At 41.4% G+C, this 19,764-nt stretch overlaps 1 protein-coding gene across 1 annotated transcript in view; it reads left to right on the plus strand.

Annotated features, from left to right (window-relative positions):
• Window positions 1–19,764, plus strand: part of IRAK1 (interleukin 1 receptor associated kinase 1) — a 351,555-nt gene that overhangs the window by 98,412 nt on the left and 233,379 nt on the right. Inside the window, exon 2 of the mRNA XM_053695661.1 lies at window positions 1,969–2,142. Within this exon, the coding sequence (XP_053551636.1) occupies window positions 1,969–2,142 (174 nt within the window). The remainder of the gene's footprint in view (window positions 1–1,968; window positions 2,143–19,764) is intronic.

Below are 19,764 nucleotides of genomic sequence, written 5' to 3' on the forward strand. Positions count from 1 at the left end.
CCAATCACATACAGTTACCTGCTTAGGAGCTGCAATGCTGGTGGCGATGAAGTGGGACTTTTATTACTGGTAGGGATTAAACACATAAGCTAGAATCCGTTGTGAAAAATAATATACGCTAGAATTAGAACATTTTATTATAATGTCCCTTTATACTGTTTTTAAAAAGTAAACCTTTGTTAACCGTTATTTCCACAATGTTGACTTACAAGGAGCGCTGACAGGCAAATCTAGTGGAATATTTACTTAGCTATGTGATGTGGCATCAGTCCCATCTATGACTTACACTGGCCTCCACAATTCCAGAAAGTAACTGCCTGCTGAAATGTCCTGATGCTGCAGTGTTAAAGGGACATGAAACCAAGGTTTTTTTCTTTCATGACTCAGGCAGAGCATATCATTTTAAACAACTTTCCAATTTACTTCTATTATCAAATTTTCTTTGTTTTCTTGTTATCCTTTGTTGAAAAAGCAGGAAGGTACGTTCAGGAGTGTGCACGTGCCTGCAGCAGTATATGGCAGCAGTTTTGCAACAATGTTGCACATTAGCAAGAGCACTAGATGGCATGTCCTGTCATGTAGTGATTCAAGGGACATGAAACCCACATTTTTTCTTTCATGATTTAGAAAGAGCATGCAATTTTAAATAACTTTCAAATGTATTTCTATTATCTATTTTGCTTCATTCTCTTGATATCCTTTCATGAAAAAGGCTTAGTAGCTGCTGATTGGTGGCTGCACATAGATGCCTCGTGTGATTGGCTCACCCATGTGCATTGCTATTTCTTCAGCAAAGAATATCCAAAGAATGAAGCATATTCAATAATAGAAGTAAATTGGAATCTTGTTTAAAATTATAATCTCTGAAAGAAAAAAATTTCATAATAGAAGTATCTATCGGAATCATGAAATAATTTTTTGGGGGGTTTTGTCCCTTTTTAAAGAGATATATTTATATATTTAAAAAAAAGATAAACGATATTTATTGACTCAGTGGTACATAAACGTGTTAATGCCAGAGTTCAAAGTAGCATGAAAGTTTAAATTAAACTGTCAAAGATCAGACACGGCCTGCAATTAAAGGGACACTGAACCCAATTTTTGTTCTTTTGTGATTCAGATAGAGCATGCAATTTTAAGCAACTTTCTAATTTACTCCTATTATCATTTTTTTAGTTCAGAACCCTGGACAGCACTTGTTTATTGGTCGGTTAAATTAATCCACCAATCGGCAAGAACAACCCAGGTTGTATATTAAAAATGGGCCGGCATCTAAACTTACATTCTTGCTTTTCAAATAAAGATACCAAGAGAATGAAGAAAATTTGATAATAGAAGTAAATTAGAAATTTGCTTAAAATTTCATGTGCTATCTGAATCATGAAAAAAAAATGGGTTCAGTGTCCCTTTAAGTGATTTCTCAATTTAATTCTATTGTTAAATTTACTTGGTATCCTTTGTTGAAGAGCGTACCTAGGTAAGCTCAACAGCAGCAATGCACTACTGGTTGCTGATTGGTGGCTGCACATGTCATGTTGTTACTGGCTCAACAGATGTATTCAGCTAGCTCCCACCAGCGCATTGCTGCTCTGGAGCTGACTTTATTTTACTGCATTTTATCATTGCATCTCTGATTGTATATAACTAATTTTCTTTTCCCCCTATTGTGTCCCTTTAAAAAGGGATATGAAACAGTGCTCCTTTATTAAAAACAAATGTGTTAAATCAGGGAAACCATAAAAAGAAACATTGTGTTAAAAACGGCAATCAAATTGCTTCTTTTCTTGCAAAATGAGCATACATGTTTTAAAATGAAGTTGCATTCTGCCTCTTTTGAGCATGGGCAATGACTGTCATGTCCCTTTAAATAAAATGTATTTTAGGCCGTACACCGTACGTGTGCACAAGTAGTAGGATTAGTGTTTATATGTTTGCTTACTTAATTTAGCTTTTTTTTTCCCTACTCAGCATCGAAGATTATTCTTGACTTGACATCTCTGCGTCTCCTTGAACAGCAGAACCAGGGCTCGCGCACACAGAGTGTAATGTGGAATTGGATGAACAGAAATGCACGTGTCGGGGAGCTACTGAGTATACTGGAGAGCCTAAGACTCCTACGTGCACTTAATGTCTTCCAGTCATGTGAGTCTAGTGAAACAGTAGACTGTGCTACACAACAGAATGAAAATAAAATGTGTTTTATATATATATATATATATATATATATATATATATACACACATATATATATATAATCTCCGTAAAACCCCCACTCAGATATTAACCCCTTAATTGTTATTCTCCTTCAAAAAAAGACCCTTATATCTAAACTCACCCCTAATTTAAAGGGACATTAATATGCTGAGCACAAGTACAGAAAGAATAGTCACTATGTTATTGCGTTTCACCCTGTTCCTGCAGCTCTTTACAAATCAGTTTTCCTGTTTTAATAGCCTAAAGGTGTAAGATTTAAAGATCCGCCTCTTTGTACTGGGGGCTGCCATCTTTGAGCTCAGGTATTCTCAGCCTGTGACAAACACTTTGCATTTACATATCACAGGCTGAGAATATCTGACCTCCAAGATGGCAGCCCCCAGTACAAAGAGGCAGAGCTTTAAATCTTACACCTTTAGGCTATTAAAACAGGAAAACTGATTTGTAAAGAGCTGCAGGAACAGGGTAAAATGGTAGAATATAGTGACTAGTTACTATTCTTTTGTAGTTGTGCACAGCAGTTTAATGTCCCTTTAAGACCCCATGAACGCACCAAGTTATGAAAAACAAAGAAACAAAACATGGTATGTTGTGGGTTTAACAGTTAAGGGGTTAATAAATGAGTGAGGTTTAGGGTTTAATTGGGGTGTTGGGTTGGAGTCTGGCAGTCTAGGTGAATTTTTAGGCATAGTATAGTGTCTTGTAGTTTAGTGGTTAATAATGGGGGTAATTGCATTGGGGAATGGGAGTTTTAGGGGTTAATAGTGGTTGCAGGGTTTTAGCTGTTGGGTTTTTGTAGCGATTTACGCGCTAAATGTACTTTTGTGTTCTAGGGGTTTACGTGTTTTTTTTACAGAGGAAGTAGAGACACTTTGTAGTGCTGTGACCTCTCGCGGTGACAGTATGCAGCAGCTTTTAAAAACAGCTGATAATTGTGTGCATTAAACACACAAGCTGAATTAGCACTTGTCATTATAAATATGGCACACAACTAATATTCTGGTACTTATTTCTCAGTTCAGTCCAAGAACATCCACTTTGAAATATTCTCCTTTAAATGGAACATCATTTTTTATAAATTCAATGTTGAAAGCCGTGAAATCTGCACAGAACATCTGAATTGTTTGATGCTGCTGGTGTCAAGTCATGTGACTAGACTACATTACATTTAGTAGTGCAGCGTTATCCTTGGCACCATGTTACTGAGGAGTAGTAGAACGGTGCCCGGCACATCTCTCACAGTATTTGGGTGGGTTTTTACAATAAAGAAATGCTTATTTTAAAGGGACAGTATGTTTTTAAAATTTATGTTCTAGTTAAATTATGAAAGATCAATTTTGAACAACTGTTCATTTCTCCAACATTGGTGTGTCCGGTCCACGGTGTCATCCATTACTTGTGGGATATTCTCCTCCCCCACAGGGAAAGGCAAGGAGAGCACACAGCAAGAGCTGTCCATATAGTCCCTCCCAGGCTCCGCCCCCCCAGTCATTCTCCTTGCCGCTCTGAACAAGTAGCATCTCCTCGGGGATGGTGAGGAGTTTGTGCCCTGTTTAACATTTAAAGAGACAGTAACGGTTTTGTTTTAAAACGGTTTTTGTGCTTTATTAACCAGTTTAAGCCTGTTTAACATGTCTGTACCTTCAGATAGATCATGTTCTGTATGTATGGTAGCCAATGTGGTTCCCCCTTCAAATATAGTGTGATAATTGTGCCATAGCGTCCAAACAAAGTAAGGACAGAACTGTCACAAATTGTAAAGTTGCCCAGGATGATTCCTCAGATGAAGGAAGTAGACATAGTTCTACATCATCTCCTTCTGTGTCTATACCAGTTATGCCCGCGCAGGCGACCCCTAGTACTTCTAGCGCGCCAATGCTTGTTACTATGCAGTAATTGACGGCAGTAATGGATAACTCCATAGCTAATATTTTATCCAAAATGCCAGCATTTCAGAGAAAGCGCGATTGCTCTGTTTTAAACACTGTAGAGCAGGAGGGCGCTGATGATAATTTTTCTGTCATACCCTCACACCAATCTGAAGTGGCAGTGAGGGAGGGTTTGTCAAATGGGGAAATTTCTGATACAGGAAGAATTTCTCAACAGGCAGAACCTGATGTTGTGACATTTAAATTAGAGCATCTCCGCGCATTACTTAAGGAGGTGCTATCTACTCTGGATGATTGTGACAATCTGGTCAACCCAGAAAAATTGTGCAAGATGGACAGTTCCTTGAGGTCCCGGTGCATCCTGATGCTTTTCCGATACCTAAACGGGTGGCGGACATAGTGAATAAGGAGGGGGAGAAGCCAGGCATACCTTTTGTCCCTCCTCCTATATTTAAGAAATTGTTCCCTATAGTCGACCCCAGGAAGGACACATGGCAAACAGTCCCTAAGGTCGAGAGGGAGTTTTTCTACTCTAGCCAAGCGCACGACCATTCCTATTGAGGACAATTGTGCTTTCAAAGATCCTATGGATAAAAATTGGAGGGTTTGCTTAAAAAGATTTTTGTACAGCAAGGTTACCTCCTTCAACCTATTTCGTGCATTATTCCTGTCACTACAGCGGCGTGGTTCTGTTTCGAGGAACTGGAAAAGTCGCTCAGTAGGGAGACTCAGTATGAGGAAGTCATGGACAGAATTTACGCACTTAAGTTAGCTAATTCCTTTATTTTAGACGCCGCTTTGCAGTTAGCGAGGTTAGCGGCAAAAAAATAAAAAATAAAAAATAAAAAATCAGGGTTTACAATTGTGGCGCGCAGAGCGCTCTGGCTAAAGTCTTGGTCGGCGGATGTATCTTCCAAGACAAAATTGCTTAATATCCCTTTCAAAGGTAAGACCCCTTTTGGGCCAGAATTGAAAGAGATTATTTCAGACATCACTGGGGAAAAGGGCCATGCCCTCTCACAAGATAAACCTTTCAAGGCTAAGAATAAGTCCAATTTTTGTTCCTTTCGCAATTTCAGGAACGGACCGGCTTCCAACTCGGCAGCCTCTAGACAAGAGGGTAACGCTTCCCAGACTAAACCAGCTTGGAAATCAATGCAAGGCTGGAACAAGGGTAAACAGGCCAAGAAGCCTGCTGCTGCTACAAGACAGCATGAAGAGGTAGCCCCCGATCCGGAACCGGATCTAGTAGGGGGCAGACTCTCTCTTTGCTCAGGCTTGGGCAAGAGATGTTCAGGATCCCTGGGCACTAGAAATAGTCTCTCAGGGTTATCTTCTAGTATTCAAGGAACTACCCCCAAGGGGAAGGTTCCACATGTCTCACTTATCTTCAAACCAAGTAAAGAGACAGGCATTCTTACATTGTGTAGAAGACCTGTTAAAGATGGGAGTGATACACCCAGTTCCAACTGTGGAACAAGGTCAGGGGTTTTTCTCAAATCTGTTTGTAGTTCCCAAAAAAAGAGGGAACTTTCAGACCAATTCTGGATTTAAAAATTCGAAACAAATTTCTCAGAGTGCCATCGTTCAAAATGGAAACTATTCGAACGATTTTACCTACAATCCAGGAGGGTCAATTTATGCCTACCGTGGATCTAAAGGATGCGTATCTGCATATTCCTATCCACAAAGATCATCATCAGTTCCTAAGGTTCGCCTTTCTGGACAAACACTACCTATTGTGGCTCTCCCATTCGGACTAGCCACTGCTCCAAGGATTTTCACAAAGGTGCTCGGGTCCCTTCTAGCGGTTCTAAGACCCAGGGGCATTGCAGTGGCACCTTACTTGGACGACATCCTAATTCAAGCGCCGTCTCTTTCAAAGACAAAGGCTCACACAGACATTGTTCTAGCCTTTCTCAGATCTCACGGGTGGTAGGTGAACATAGAAAAAAGTTCCCCGTCTCCGTCAACAAGAGTCCCTTTCTTGGGAACAATAATAGATTCTTTAGAAATTAAGATTTTCCTGACAGATGTCAGAGAGTCAAAGCTTCTAAACGCTTGTCAGGTTCTTCACTCTGTTCTACGGCCTTCCATAGCTCAGTGCATGGAAGTAGTAGGGTTGATGGTTGCAGCAAGGGACATAGTTCCTTTTGCACGAATTCATTTAAGACCATTACAACTGTGCATGCTCAAACAGTGGAATGGGGACTATACAGACTTGTCTCCAGTGATTCAAGTAGATCAGAAGACCAGAGACTCACTCCGTTGGTGGCTGACCCAGGATTCCGCAGACCAGAGTGGGTCATTGTCACGACCGACGCCAGTCTATTAGGCTGTGGCGCGGTCTGGGATTCCCTGAAAGCTCAGGGTCTATGGTCTCGGGAAGAGTCTCTTCTTCCGATAAACATTCTGGAACTGAGAGCGATATTCAATGCTCTCCGGGCTTGGCCTCAACTAGCAAAGGCCATATTCATAAGATTCCAATCGGACAACATGACGACTGTTGCTTACTTCAACCATCAGGGGGGAACAAGGAGTTCCCTGGCGATGAGAGAGGTGACCAAGATCATCAAATGGGCGGAGGATCACTCCTGCCACCTGTCTGTGATCCACATCCCAGGAGTGGAAAACTGGGAGGCGGATTATCTGAGTCGTCAGACTTTTCATCCGGGGGAGTGGGAACTCCACCCGGAGGTGTTTGCCCAGTTGACCCAATTATGGGGCATTCCAGACATGGATCTGATGGCGTCTCGTCAGAACTTCAAGGTTCCTTGCTACGGGTCCAGATCCAGGGATCCCAATGCGACTCTAGTGGATGAATTAGTGGCGCCTTGGACTTTCAACCTAGCTTATGTGTTTCCACCGTTCCCTCTCATTCCCAGGCTGGTATCCAGGATCAAACAGGAGAAGGCCTCAGTGATTTTGATAGCTCCTGCGTGGCCACGCAGGACTTGGTATGCAGACCTGGTGAATATGTCATCGGCTCCACCATGGAAGCTACCTTTGAGACAGGATCTTCTAGTACAAGGTCCATTCGAACATCCAAATCTAGTTTCTCTCCAGCTGACTGCTTGGAAATTGAACGCTTGATTTTGTCTAAGCGTGGGTTTTCGGATTCTGTGATAGATACTCTGGTAGAAGCCAGAAAACCTGTGACTAGAAAGATTACCATAAAATATGGAAAAGATATATCTGTAAGATTAAAATTCCTAGGATCCTTTCCTTTCTCCAAGAAGGTTTGGATAAGGGATTATCAGCGAGTTTTCTAAAAGGACAGATTTCTGCTTTATCTGTCTTGTTACACAAACGACTGGCAGCTGTGCCAGATGTTCAAGCTTTTGTTCAGGCTTTGGTCAGGATCAAGCCTGTTTACAGACCCTTGACTCCTCCCTGGAGTCTAAATTTGGTTCTTTCAGTTCTTCAAGGGGTTCTGTTTGAACTCTTACATTCCATAGATATCAAGTTGTTATCTTGGAAAGTTCTGTTTTTGGTTGCTATTTCTTCTGCTAGAAGAGTTTCTGAATTATCTGCTCTGTAGTGTAATCCGCCCTATCTGGTGTTCCATTCAGATAAAGTTGTTTTGCGTACTAAACCTGGTTTCCTTCCAAAGTTTGTTTCCAACAAGAATATTAACCAGGAAATAGTTGTGCCTTCTTTGTGTCCGAATCCAGTTTCAAAGAAGGAACGCTTGTTACACAATTTAGATGTAGTCCGTGCTTTAAAGTTCTATTTAGAAGCAACAAAGGATTTCAGACAAACGTCTTCTCTGTTTGTCGTTTATTCTGGCAAGAGGAGAGGTCAAAAAAAGCTACTGCTACCTCTCTTTCCTTTTGGCTGAAAAGCATCATACGATTGGCTTACGAGACTGCCGGACGGCAGCCTCCTGAACGAATCACAGCTCACTCTACTAGGGCTGTGGCTTCCACATGGGCCTTCAAGAACGAGGCTTCTGTTGATCAGATATGTAAGGCAGTGACCTGGTCTTCTCTGCACACTTTGTCCAAATTCTACAAATTTGATACTTTTGCTTCTTCGGAGGCTATTTTTGGGAGAAAGGTTTTGCAAGCCGTGGTGCCTTCTGTTTAGGTAACCTGATTTGCTCCCTCCCTTCATCCGTGTCCTAAAGCTTTGGTATTGGTTCCCACAAGTAATGGATGACACCGTGGACCGGACACACCAATGTTGGAGAAAACAGAATTTATGCTTACCTGATAAATTACTTTCTCCAACGGTGTGTCCGGTCCACGGCCCGCCCTGGTTTTTTAATCAGGTTTGAAGAATTTCTTTCTCTATACACTACAGTCACCACGGCACCCTATAGTTTCTCCTTTTTTTCTCCTAACCTTCGGTCGAATGACTGGGGGGGCGGAGCCTGGGAGGGACTATATGGACAGCTCTTGCTGTGTGCTCTCCTTGCCTTTCCCTGTGGGGGAGGAGAATATCCCACAAGTAATGGATGACACCGTTGACCGGACACACTGTTGGAGAAAGTAATTTATCAGGTAAGCATAAATTCTGTTTTTAGTTTTTATCTAATTAGCTTTTTTCTTTTGGTATCCTTTGTTGAAAAGAATACCTAGGTAGGCTCAGGAGCAGCAGTGCACTATTGGAGGCTAGCTGCTGATTAGTGGCTGCACAAATAGGCCTCTTATTATTAGCTCACCCAATGTATTCAGCTAGCTCCCACTAGTGCATTTCTATTACTTAAAGGGACACTGAACCCAAATTCTTTTGTGATTCAGATAGAGCATGAAATTTTAAGCAACTTTCTAATTTACTCCTATTATCAAATTTTCTTCATTCTCTTGGTATCTTTATTTGAAATGCAAGAATGTAAGTTTAGATGCCGGCCCTTCTTTGGTGAACAACCTGGGTTGTTCTGGCTGATTGGTGGATAAATTCATCCACCAATGAACAAGTGCTTTCCAGGGTTCTGAACCAAACAAATAGCTTAGATGCCTTCTTTTTCAACTAAAGATAGCAAGAGAACGAAGAAAATTTGATAATAGGAATACATTAGAAAGTTGCTCTGAGCAGGCGGACAGACATCGCTGCAATTCAACCCGATCGAGTACGATCGGGTTGATTGACACCTCGATTGGCCGCAAGTCAGCAGGGGGCGGCGTATTGCTCTCCGCATTTAGCAAGGTCTTGCGGACCTGATCTGTACTGTCGGATCAGGTCCGCAAGACCTTTGATAAATAGGGGCCATAGAGCCAATCAGACACAGCATATGTGCGTAGCCATCAATAACCGCCAATTCAGCAATGAATTGTCTATCCACAACTAACTTGAACTGTCTGTCTCCTTTGCTGGGGTCACTGCAGGCAGTAGTTAGATAATATAATGGTCTAAAACATTAAAACACGTTATTATTGCTGCTTTATGTACCTTTAAATGCACAAAGAATTGATAAATATCCTCCTCATCATTAGAGTATAACACAATAGTGCACTCCTGCTTGTGCCACTGAACGGTAAACTGCTCTGTTTTTTGTTTGTTTAAATTGTGCTATGAGCATACACAGCAGAGTGATGGATGATTTAACTAGCAATGCGCCCCTCCCTGACAGCCATATGTAACTCTGCAGGGGGGCATAGCTGAATAGCATGTCGCATTGCATTTGTGCACATGCGGGCTTTGACACTCACGTCTGTGAGCATATGCACACGCACAATGCAACGTAATTGTTAGCTCAGTTTCTACAGTATTCTTGCAAGAGGCCTATGGGGGAAATCGCAAATATTTCTTTTTTTGTTTCCGGATGAAAACCGCCCTTAATTTATCATTTCAAAACAAATGTATTATGTTTGTACCTATTTTAATGTAGTACAATTTTTTTTTAGATATACATTTTATATATATGTATGTATTTATTTTATATATTTTTTTCGTTTTTAACTTAAATTCTACCAAGTACAAAATTGTACAAGTTAATTGACCAAAAACATCTATAACTTGCAGCGACAATTTTCTCCTATAGCCCTACATATTTTTGTTCAGTTATTTTATGCAATTATTTCACACACAAAAAAAAAGAACAGCTTGGGTTGCTATAGATTTGGCCTTTCCAGCTGGCTGCCTGCATTCTACTGGGAGGCCTTTTTTTAAATAATAAAATAAAGAATAACCCAGCTGCTATTCTACAGTGAAACCTTTGCATGTTTCGCTTTTTCTGGACAGTTTTCAGAGAGAAACTCCCCTGCACTTATATAAAACATTGGTATAGTTTAAAACAATATATATAGGGGCAATGCACACCTTGAGATTAATATTGTAGATTGGTTAGTTAAAGTGAATATAAACTTTGATGAAATAGTGCCCAGTTTTTTTAAAAAAAAATTAAAAACAGGGTCACTTTCATTCATCAAAGTTTACATTGCAGCGGATTTTACAAATATTTACCTTCTCCAGAAACGCCGTATCCGCCTGCAGGTCCTCTGTACTATGTCAGCAATGATGAAACCGGCTTCCTCCAATCACCAGATGGACGCTCCTGGGGGGGAAGCCGTGATTAGATGAAGCCGGTTTCATCATTGCTGACATAGTACAGAGGACCTGCAGGCGGATACGGTCTTTCAGGAGAAGGTAAATATTTGTAAAATCCTCTGCAATGTAAACTTTGATGAATGAAAGTGCCCCTGTTTTTAATAGTACTTTTAAAAAACGGGCACTATTTCATCAAAGTTTATATTCACTTTAAGCACAGAAAACTAACTCAGCAATATATTGTCATTATTTATATTGTTCCCTTTTCATGTGATTTTCCAATTATCAGAGCTGCAAATGCACCCTACTGGCTTCTCATGACTAACCCTGCTCCATATCTGTCACTAATATTAACTGAGAACTGCAAAACGAGGCACTTCATATTAACATTAGGGCAGTCACTAGCCATGTTGTCTGCAGACTGACACCCAGATTAGCTCCTCCAAACTAGGCAAATGGTTGGTGGAGTTTGGCTATTGAAAAACAATTGCAGCAAACAAGATTCTTGTTTTAAAAATGTGTAAACTTGACTAATATGTTGTTCTATAGCAGCACAACAGAAATAGTAAGACAATGTTAAAGGGACATGACACCCACATTTTTTCTTTCATGATTTAGAAAGAGAATGCATTTTTAAACATCTTTCTAATTTACTTCTATTATCTAATTTGTGTTATTCTCTTGATATTCTTTGCTGAAAAGCATATCTAGATATGCTCAGTAGCTGCTGATTGGTTGCTGCACATAGAAGCCTCATGTGATTGGCTCACCCATGTGCATTGCTTTTTCTTCAAATAAGGATATCTAAAAAATGAAGCAAAATAAATAATAGAAGTAAATTGTAATGTTGTTTAAATTTGTATGTTCTATCTGAATCATGAAAGAAAGATTTTGGGTTTAGTGGCCCTTTAACTGTCCCTTTAAAATAATCTTATTCTTTGTTGCATGTTGTTATTATCATTAGCATCATTACGATTATCATTATTAATAATAATCATTTTAATATTATAATTTTTAGTAAAAGATTGTCAAATTCTGTAGTGCTGATACAATTAAGGGTAGTTCCCGTGTTGCTGTTACTTTTGCCGGGTGTGTCCCTATCCACCAATAGAGCTGTGGGAATGGTCCTTATAAGACCCTGCACATCTGTATCCCAGACCAGATGTGTAAAGATGGGCTCTTCCTGTTAGCATTATATAATATTCTGTATTAAACATTAAGGTCAGTAGCAGTGCAGTGCGTTATTACAGATCTGTGTATTGGTGCGCTGATCACATCTGTATTTAGGTCCCAATATACTGCTAAAGGGACACTAAACCCACATTTTTTCTTTCATGATTCAGATAGAGAATACAAATTCAAACAACATTCCAATTTACTTCTATTATTTATTTAGCTTAATTTTTTAGATATCCTTTATGGAAGAAATAGAAATGTACATTAATGAGCCAATCACACAAGGCTTCTAAGTGCAGCAACCAATCAGCAGCTACTGAGCCTATCTTGATATGCTTTTCAGCAAATAATATCAAGAGAATAAAACAAATTAGATAATAGAAGTAAATTAGAAAGTTGTTTAAAATCGCATGCTCTTTCTAAATCACGAAAGAAAAAATTTGGGTTTCATGACCCTTCAATGTCCCATTTATGAACCTCAAACTCCTCCTCCTGCTGCTTTTATAATTGCATTCGTCTGGCCCCATATGCTCTATTATTATCCACCTGTCACATAAATATAATGCAGACACAGAGCCTGAGAAGGCTTGAGGGGTCAGGAAGGGGTTATGTTTTTAACCCTTCTGTGACTTTGTGCTGAAGCAATTTCTCTTGTAAGGTGTATCCAGTCCACGGATCATCCATTACTTGTGGGATATTCTCCTTCCCAACAGGAAGTTGCAAGAGGATCACCCACAGCAGAGCTGCTATATAGCTCCTCCCCTAACTGCCATACCCAGTCATTCTCTTGCAAACTCTCAACATAGCTGGAGGTAGTAAGAGGAAAGTGGTGTAATATAGTTAGTTTTTTCTTCAATCAAAAGTTTATTGTTTTTAAATGGTACCGGAGTTGTACTATTTTATCTCAGGCAGCATTTAGAAGAAGAATCTGCCTGCTTTTTTCTATGATCTTAGCAGAAGTAAATAAGATCCACTGCTGTTCTCACATATTTCTGAGGAGTGAGGTAACTTCAGAGGGAGAATGGCGTGCAGGTTATCCTGCAATAAGGTATGTGCAGTTTACGTTTTTCTAGGGATGGAATTTGCTAGAAAAAAGCTGCTGATACCGGATTAATGTAAGTTAAGCCTAAATACAGAGATTTAATAGCGACTAGTATCAGGCTTGCTATCAGAGGTATATACTCTGATTAATGTGCAATATAAAACGTTTGCTGGCATGTTTAATCGTTTTTATATATGCTTTGGTGATAAAACTTGTTGGGGCCTAGTTTTTTCACATGGCTGGCTTGATTTTTGCCTAGAAACAGTTTCCTGAGGCTTTCCACTGTTGTAGTATGGGTGGGAGGGGCCTATTTTAGCGCTTTTTTGTGCAGTTAAAATTACAGACAGAGACATTCAGCTTCCCTCAGCAGTCCCCTGCATGCTTTAGGACATCTCTGAAGGGCTCAAAAGGCTTCAAAAGTCATATATTGAGGAAGGTAAAGCCACAGTGGAGCTGTGGCAGTTGTTGTGACTGTTTAAAAAACGTTTTTTTCAATTTGTTAATCCGTTTTTTGTATTAAGGGGTTAATCATCCATTTGCAAGTGGGTGCAATGCTCTGCAAACTTGTTACATACACTGTAAAAATTTCGTTAGTTTAACTGCCTTTTTTCACTGTTATTTCAAATTTTAGCAAAATTTGTTTCCCTTAAAGGCACAGTAACGTTTTTTATATTGCTTGTTTAACTTGATGTAAAGTGTTTTCCAAGCTTGCTAGTCTCATTGCTAGTCTGTATAAACATGTCTGACATAGAGGAAACTCCTTGTTCATTATGTTTAAAAGCCATGGGGGAACCCCATATGAGAATGTGTACTAAATGTATTGATTTCACTTTAAACAATAAAGATCAGCTTTTATCTTTAAAAAATGTATCACCAGAGGATTCTGGCGAGGGGGAAGTTATGCCGACTAACTCTCCCCACGTGTCAGACCCTTTGACTCCCGCTCAAGGGACTCACGCTAAAATGGCGCCAAGTACATCAAAGACGCCCATAGCGATTACTTTGCAGGACATGGCGGCAATCATGGATAATACCCTGTCAGCGGTATTAGCCAGACTGCCTGAATTCAGAGGAAAGCGCGATAGCTCTGGGGTTAGACGTAGTACAGAGCGCGCAGATGCCTTAAGGCCCATGTCTGATACTGCGTCACAATATGCAGAAACTGAGGAAGGAGAGCTTCAGTCTGTGGGTGACATTTCTGATTCGGGGAAACCTGATTCAGATATTTCTACTTTTAAATGTAAGCTTGAGAACCTCCGTGTATTGCTTGGGGAGGTGTTAGCTGCTCTGAATGACTGTGACACAATTGCAGTGCCAGAGAAATTGTGTAGACTGGATAAATACTATGCAGTGCCGGTGTGTACTGATATTTTTCCAATACCTAAAAGGTTTACAGAAATTATTAATAAGGAGTGGGATAGACCCGGTGTGCCGTTCTCCCCCCCCCCCCCCCCCCCTCCTATTTTTTTATTTTTTTTATAAATTAGATTTCTCCAACATAGGTGTGTCCGGTCCACGGCGTCATCCTTACTTGTGGGATATTCTCCTCCCCAACAGGAAATGGCAAAGAGCCCAGCAAAGCTGGTCACATGATCCCTCCTAGGCTCCGCCTACCCCAGTCATTCTCTTTGCCGTTGTACAGGCAACATCTCCACGGAGATGGCTTAGAGTTTTTTAGTGTTTAACTGTAGTTTTTATTATTCAATCAAGAGTTTGTTATTTTAAAATAGTGCTGGTATGTACTATTTACTCAGAAACAGAAAAGAGATGAAGATTTCTGTTTGTATGAGGAAAATGATTTTAGCACCGTAACTAAAATCCATGGCTGTTCCACACAGGACTGTTGAGAGCAATTAACTTCAGTTGGGGGAACAGTGTGCAGTCTCTTACTGCTTGAGGTATGACACATTCTAACAAGACGATGTAATGCTGGAAGCTGTCATTTTCCCTATGGGATCCGGTAAGCCATGTTTATTAAGATAGTAAATAAGGGCTTCACAAGGGCTTATTAAGACTGTAGACTTTTTCTGGGCTAAATCGATTCATTATTAACACATATTTAGCCTTGAGGAATCATTTATTCTGGGTATTTTGATATGATTATATCGGCAGGCACTGTTTTTGACACCTTATTCTTTAGGGGCTTTCCCTAATCATAGTCAGAGCCTCATTTTCGCGCCGGTATGGCGCACTTGTTTTTGAGGACAGCATGGCATGCAGCTGCATGTGTGTGGAGCTCTGATACACAGAAAAGTCTTTCTGAAGGCATCATTTGGTATCGTATTCCCCTTTGGGCTTGGTTGGGTCTCAGCAAAGCAGATTCCAGGGACTGTAAAGGGGTTAAATATAAAAACGGCTCCGGTTCCGTTATTTTAAGGGTTAAAGCTTCCAAATTTGGTGTGCAATACTTTTAAGGCTTTAAGACACTGTGGTGAAATTTTGGTGAATTTTGAACAATTCCTTCATACTTTTTCGCAATTGCAGTAATAAAGTGTGTTTAGTTTAAAATTTAAAGTGACAGTAACGGTTTTATTTTAAAACGTTTTTTGTGCTTTGTTATCAAGTTTATGCCTGTTTACAATGTCTGAACTACCAGATAGATTGTGTTCTGACTGTGGGGAAACCAAGGTTCCTTCTCATTTAACTATATGTATTTTATGTCATAAAAAAAAAAAAAAAAAAAAAAATTTAGTAAAAATGATGCCCAAGATGATTCCTCAAGTGAGGGGAGTAAGCATGGTACTGCATCATCCCCTCCTTCGTCTACACCAGTCTTGCCCATACAGGAGGCCCCTAGTACATCTAGTGCGCCAATACTCCTTACTATGCAACATTTAACGGCTGTAATGGATAATTCTATCAAAAACATTTTAGCCAATATGCCCACTTATCAGTGAAAGCGCGACTGCTCTGTTTTAGAAAATTCTGTAGAGCATGAGAACGCTGATGATATGGTTTCTGAAGGGCCCCTACACCAGTCTGAGGGGGCCAGGGAGGTTTTGTCTGAGGGAGAAATTTCAGATTCAGGAAACGTTTCTCAATAAGCTGAACCTGATGTGATTACTTTTAAATTTAAGTTGGAACATCTCCGCGCTCTGCTTAAGGAGGTGTTATCCAATTTGGATGATTGTGATTATCTGGTCATTCCAGAACCACTATGTAAAATGGAAAAGTTTTTAGAGGCCCCGGGGCCCCCCGAAGCTTTTCCTATATCCAAGCGGGTGGCGTACATTGTTAGTAAAGAATGGGACAGGCCCGGTATACCTTTAGTACCTCCCCCCATATTTATAAAATTGTTTTCCTATAGTCGACCCCAGAAAGGACTGATGGCAGACAGTCCCCAAGGTCGAGGGGGCGGTTTCTACTCTACACAAGCGCGCCACTATACCCATAGAAGATAGTTGTGCTTTCCAAGATCCTATGGATAAAAAATTAGAAGGTCTGCTAAAGATGTTTGTTCAGCAAGGTTCCCTTCTACAACCAATTGCATGCATTGTCCCTGTCACTGCAGCCGCGTGTTTCTAGTTTGATGAGCTAGGAAAGGCGATTATTAGTAATTCTTCTTCTTATGAGGAGATTATGGACAGAATTCGTGCTCTTAAATTGGCTTATTCTTTCACCCTAGACGCCACCTTGCAATAGGCTAGGTTAGCGGCGAAAAAATTCTGGGTTTGCTATTGTGGCGCAGAGCGCTTTGGTTAAAATCTTGGGCAGCGGATGCGTCTTCCAAGAACAAATTGCTTGACATTCCTTTCAAGGGGAAAACACTCTTTGGCCCTGACTTGAAAGAGATTATCTCTGATATCACTGGGGGCAAGGGCCACGCCCTTCCTCAGGATAGGTCTTTTCAAGACCAAAAATAAACCTAAGTTTCGTCCCTTTCGCAGAAACGGATCAGCCCCAAGGGCTATGTCCTTTAAGCAGGAAGGTAATACTTCTCAAGCCAATCCAGCCTGGAGACCTATGCAAGGCTGGAACAAAAGAGAGCAGGCCAGGAAACCTGCCACTGCTACCAAGACAGCATGAAATGCGGGCCCCCGATCCGGGACCGGATCTGGTGGGGGGCAGACTCTCTCTCTTCGCTCAGGCTGGGGCAAGAGATGTTCTGGATCCTTGGGCGCTAGAAATAGTCTCCCAAGGTTATTCTCTGGAGTTCAAGGGGCTTCCTCCAAGGGGGAGGTTCCACAGGTCTCAGTTGTCTTCAGATCACATAAGAAGACAGGCATTCTTACATTGGGTAGAAGACCTGCTAAAAATGGGAGTGATTCATCCTGTTCCATTAGGAGAACAAGGGATGGGGTCCTACTCCAATCTGTTCATAGTTCCCAAAAAAGAGGGAACGTTCAGACCAATCTTAGATCTCAAGATCTTGAACAAGTTTCTCAAGGTTCCATCGTTCAAGATGGAAACCATTCGAACACTCCTTCCTTTCATCCAGGAAGGTCAATTCATGACCAAGGTGGATTTCAAGGATGCGTATCTACATATTCCTATCCACAAGGAACATCATCGGTTCCTAAGGTTTGAATTCCTGGACAAGCATTTCCAGTTCGTGGCGTTTTCTTTCGGATTAGCCACTGCTCCTAGGATTTTCTCATAGGTACTAGGGTCCCTTCTGGCGGTGCTAAGACCAAGGGGCATTGCTGTAGTACCTTACTTGGACGACATTCTGATTCTAGCGTCGTCCCTTCCTCAAGTAAAGGCTCACACGGACATTGTCCTGGCCTTTCTCAGATCTCACGGATGGAAAGTGAACGTGGAAAAGAGTTCTCTATCTCCGTCAACGAGGGTTCCCTTCTTGGGAACTATAATAGACTCCTTAGAAATGAGGATTTTTCTGACAGAAGCCAGAAAAACAAAACTTCTAGACTCTTGTCGGATACTTCATTCCGTTCCTCTTCCTTCCATAGCGCAGTGCATGGAAGTGATAGGTTTGATGGTTGCGGCAATGGACATAGTTCCTTTTGTGCGCATTCATCTAAGACCATTACAACTGTTCATGCTCAGTCAGTGGAATGGGGACTATTCAGACTTGTCTCCGAAGATACAAGTAAATCAGAGGACCAGAGACTCATTCCGTTGGTGGCTGTCCCTGGACAACCTGTCACAAGGGATGACCTTCCGCAGACCAGAGTGGGTCCTTGTCACGACCGACGCCAGTCTGATGGGCTGGGGCGCGGTCTGGGGATCCCTGAAAGCTCAGGGTCTTTGGTTTCGGGTAGAATCTCTTCTACCGATAAATATTCTGGAACTGAGAGCGATATTCAATGCTCTCAAAGCTTGGCCTCAGCTAGCGAGGGCCAAGTTCATACATCAACCATCAGGGGGGAACAAGGAGTTCCCTAGCGATGGAAGAAGTGACCAAAATCATTCTATGGGCGGAGTCTCACTCCTGCCACCTGTCTGCTATCCACATCCCAGGAGTGGAAAATTGGGAAGCGGATTTTCTGAGTCGTCAGACATTGCATCCGGGGGAGTGGGAACTCCATCCGGAAATCTTTGCCCAAGTCACTCAACCGTGGGGCATTCCAGACATGGATCTGATGGCCTCTCGTCAGAACTTCAGAGTTCCTTACTACGGGTACAGATCCAGGGATCCCAAGGCGGCTCTAGTGGATGCACTAGTAGCACCTTGGACCTTCAAACTAGCTTATGTGTTCCCGCCGTTTCCTCTCATCCCCAGGCTGGTAGCCAGGATCAATCAGGAGAGGGCGTCGGTGATTTTGATAGCTCCTGCGTGGCCACGCAGGACTTGGTATGCAGATCTGGTGAATATGTCATCGGCTCCACCATGGAAGCTACCTTTGAGACGAGACCTTCTTGTTCTAGGTCCGTTCGACCCACTCCAGCTGACTGCTTGGAGATTGAACGCTTGATCTTATCAAAGCGAGGGTTCTCAGATTCTGTTATTAATACTCTTGTTCAGGCCTGAAAGCCTGTAACCAGAAAAATTACCACATAATTTGGTATATCTGTTGGTGTGAATCTGCAGGATTCCCTTGGGACAAGGTTAAGATTCCTAAGAGTCTATCCTTCCTTCGAGAAGGATTGGAAAAAGGATTATCTGCAAGTTCCTTGATGGGACAGATTTCTGCCTTGTCTGTGTTACTTCACAAAAAGCTGGCAGCTGTGCCAGATGTTCTAGCCTTTGTTCAGGCTCTGGTTAGAATCAAGCCTGTTTACAAAATTTTGACTCCTCCTTGGAGTCTCAACCTAGTTCTTTCAGTTCTTTAGGGGGTTCCGTTTGAACCCTTACATTCCGTTGATATTAAGTTATTATCTTGGAAAGTTTTGTTTTTGGTTGCAATTTCTTCTGCTAGAAGAGTTTCAGAATTATCTGCTCTGCAGTGTTCTTCTCCTTATCTGGTGTTCCATGCAGATAAGGTGGTTTTGCGTACTAAACCTGGTTTTCTTCCAAAAGTTGTTTCTAACAAAAACATTAACCAGGAGATAGTTGTGCCTTCTTTGTGTCCTAATCCAGTTTCAAAGAAGGAACGTTTGTTGCACAACTTGGATGTAGTTCGTGCTCTCAAATTTTACTTAGCAGCTACTAAGGTTTTCAGACAAACTTTGTCTTTGTTTGTTGTTTATTCTGGTAAACGGAGAGGTCAAAAAGCAACTTCTACCTCTCTCTCCTTCTGGATTAAAAGCATTATCCGATTGGCTTATGAGACTGCCGGACGGCAGCCTCCTGAAAGAATCACAGCTCACTCCACTAGGGCTGTGGCTTCCACATGGGCCTTCAAGAACGAGGCTTCTGTTGATCAGATATGTAAGGCAGTGACTTGGTCTTCACTGCACACTTTTTCTAAATTTTACAAATTTGATACTTTTGCTTCTTCTGAGGCTATTTTTGGGAGAAAGGTTTTGCAAGCCGTGGTGCCTTCCATTTAGGTGACCTGATTTGCTCCCTCCCTTCATCCGTGTCCTAAAGCTTTGGTATTGGTTCCC

Source organism: Bombina bombina, chromosome 12 (assembly GCF_027579735.1).
Source record: "Bombina bombina isolate aBomBom1 chromosome 12, aBomBom1.pri, whole genome shotgun sequence".
In the NCBI taxonomy this organism is placed as follows: domain Eukaryota; kingdom Metazoa; phylum Chordata; class Amphibia; order Anura; family Bombinatoridae; genus Bombina; species Bombina bombina.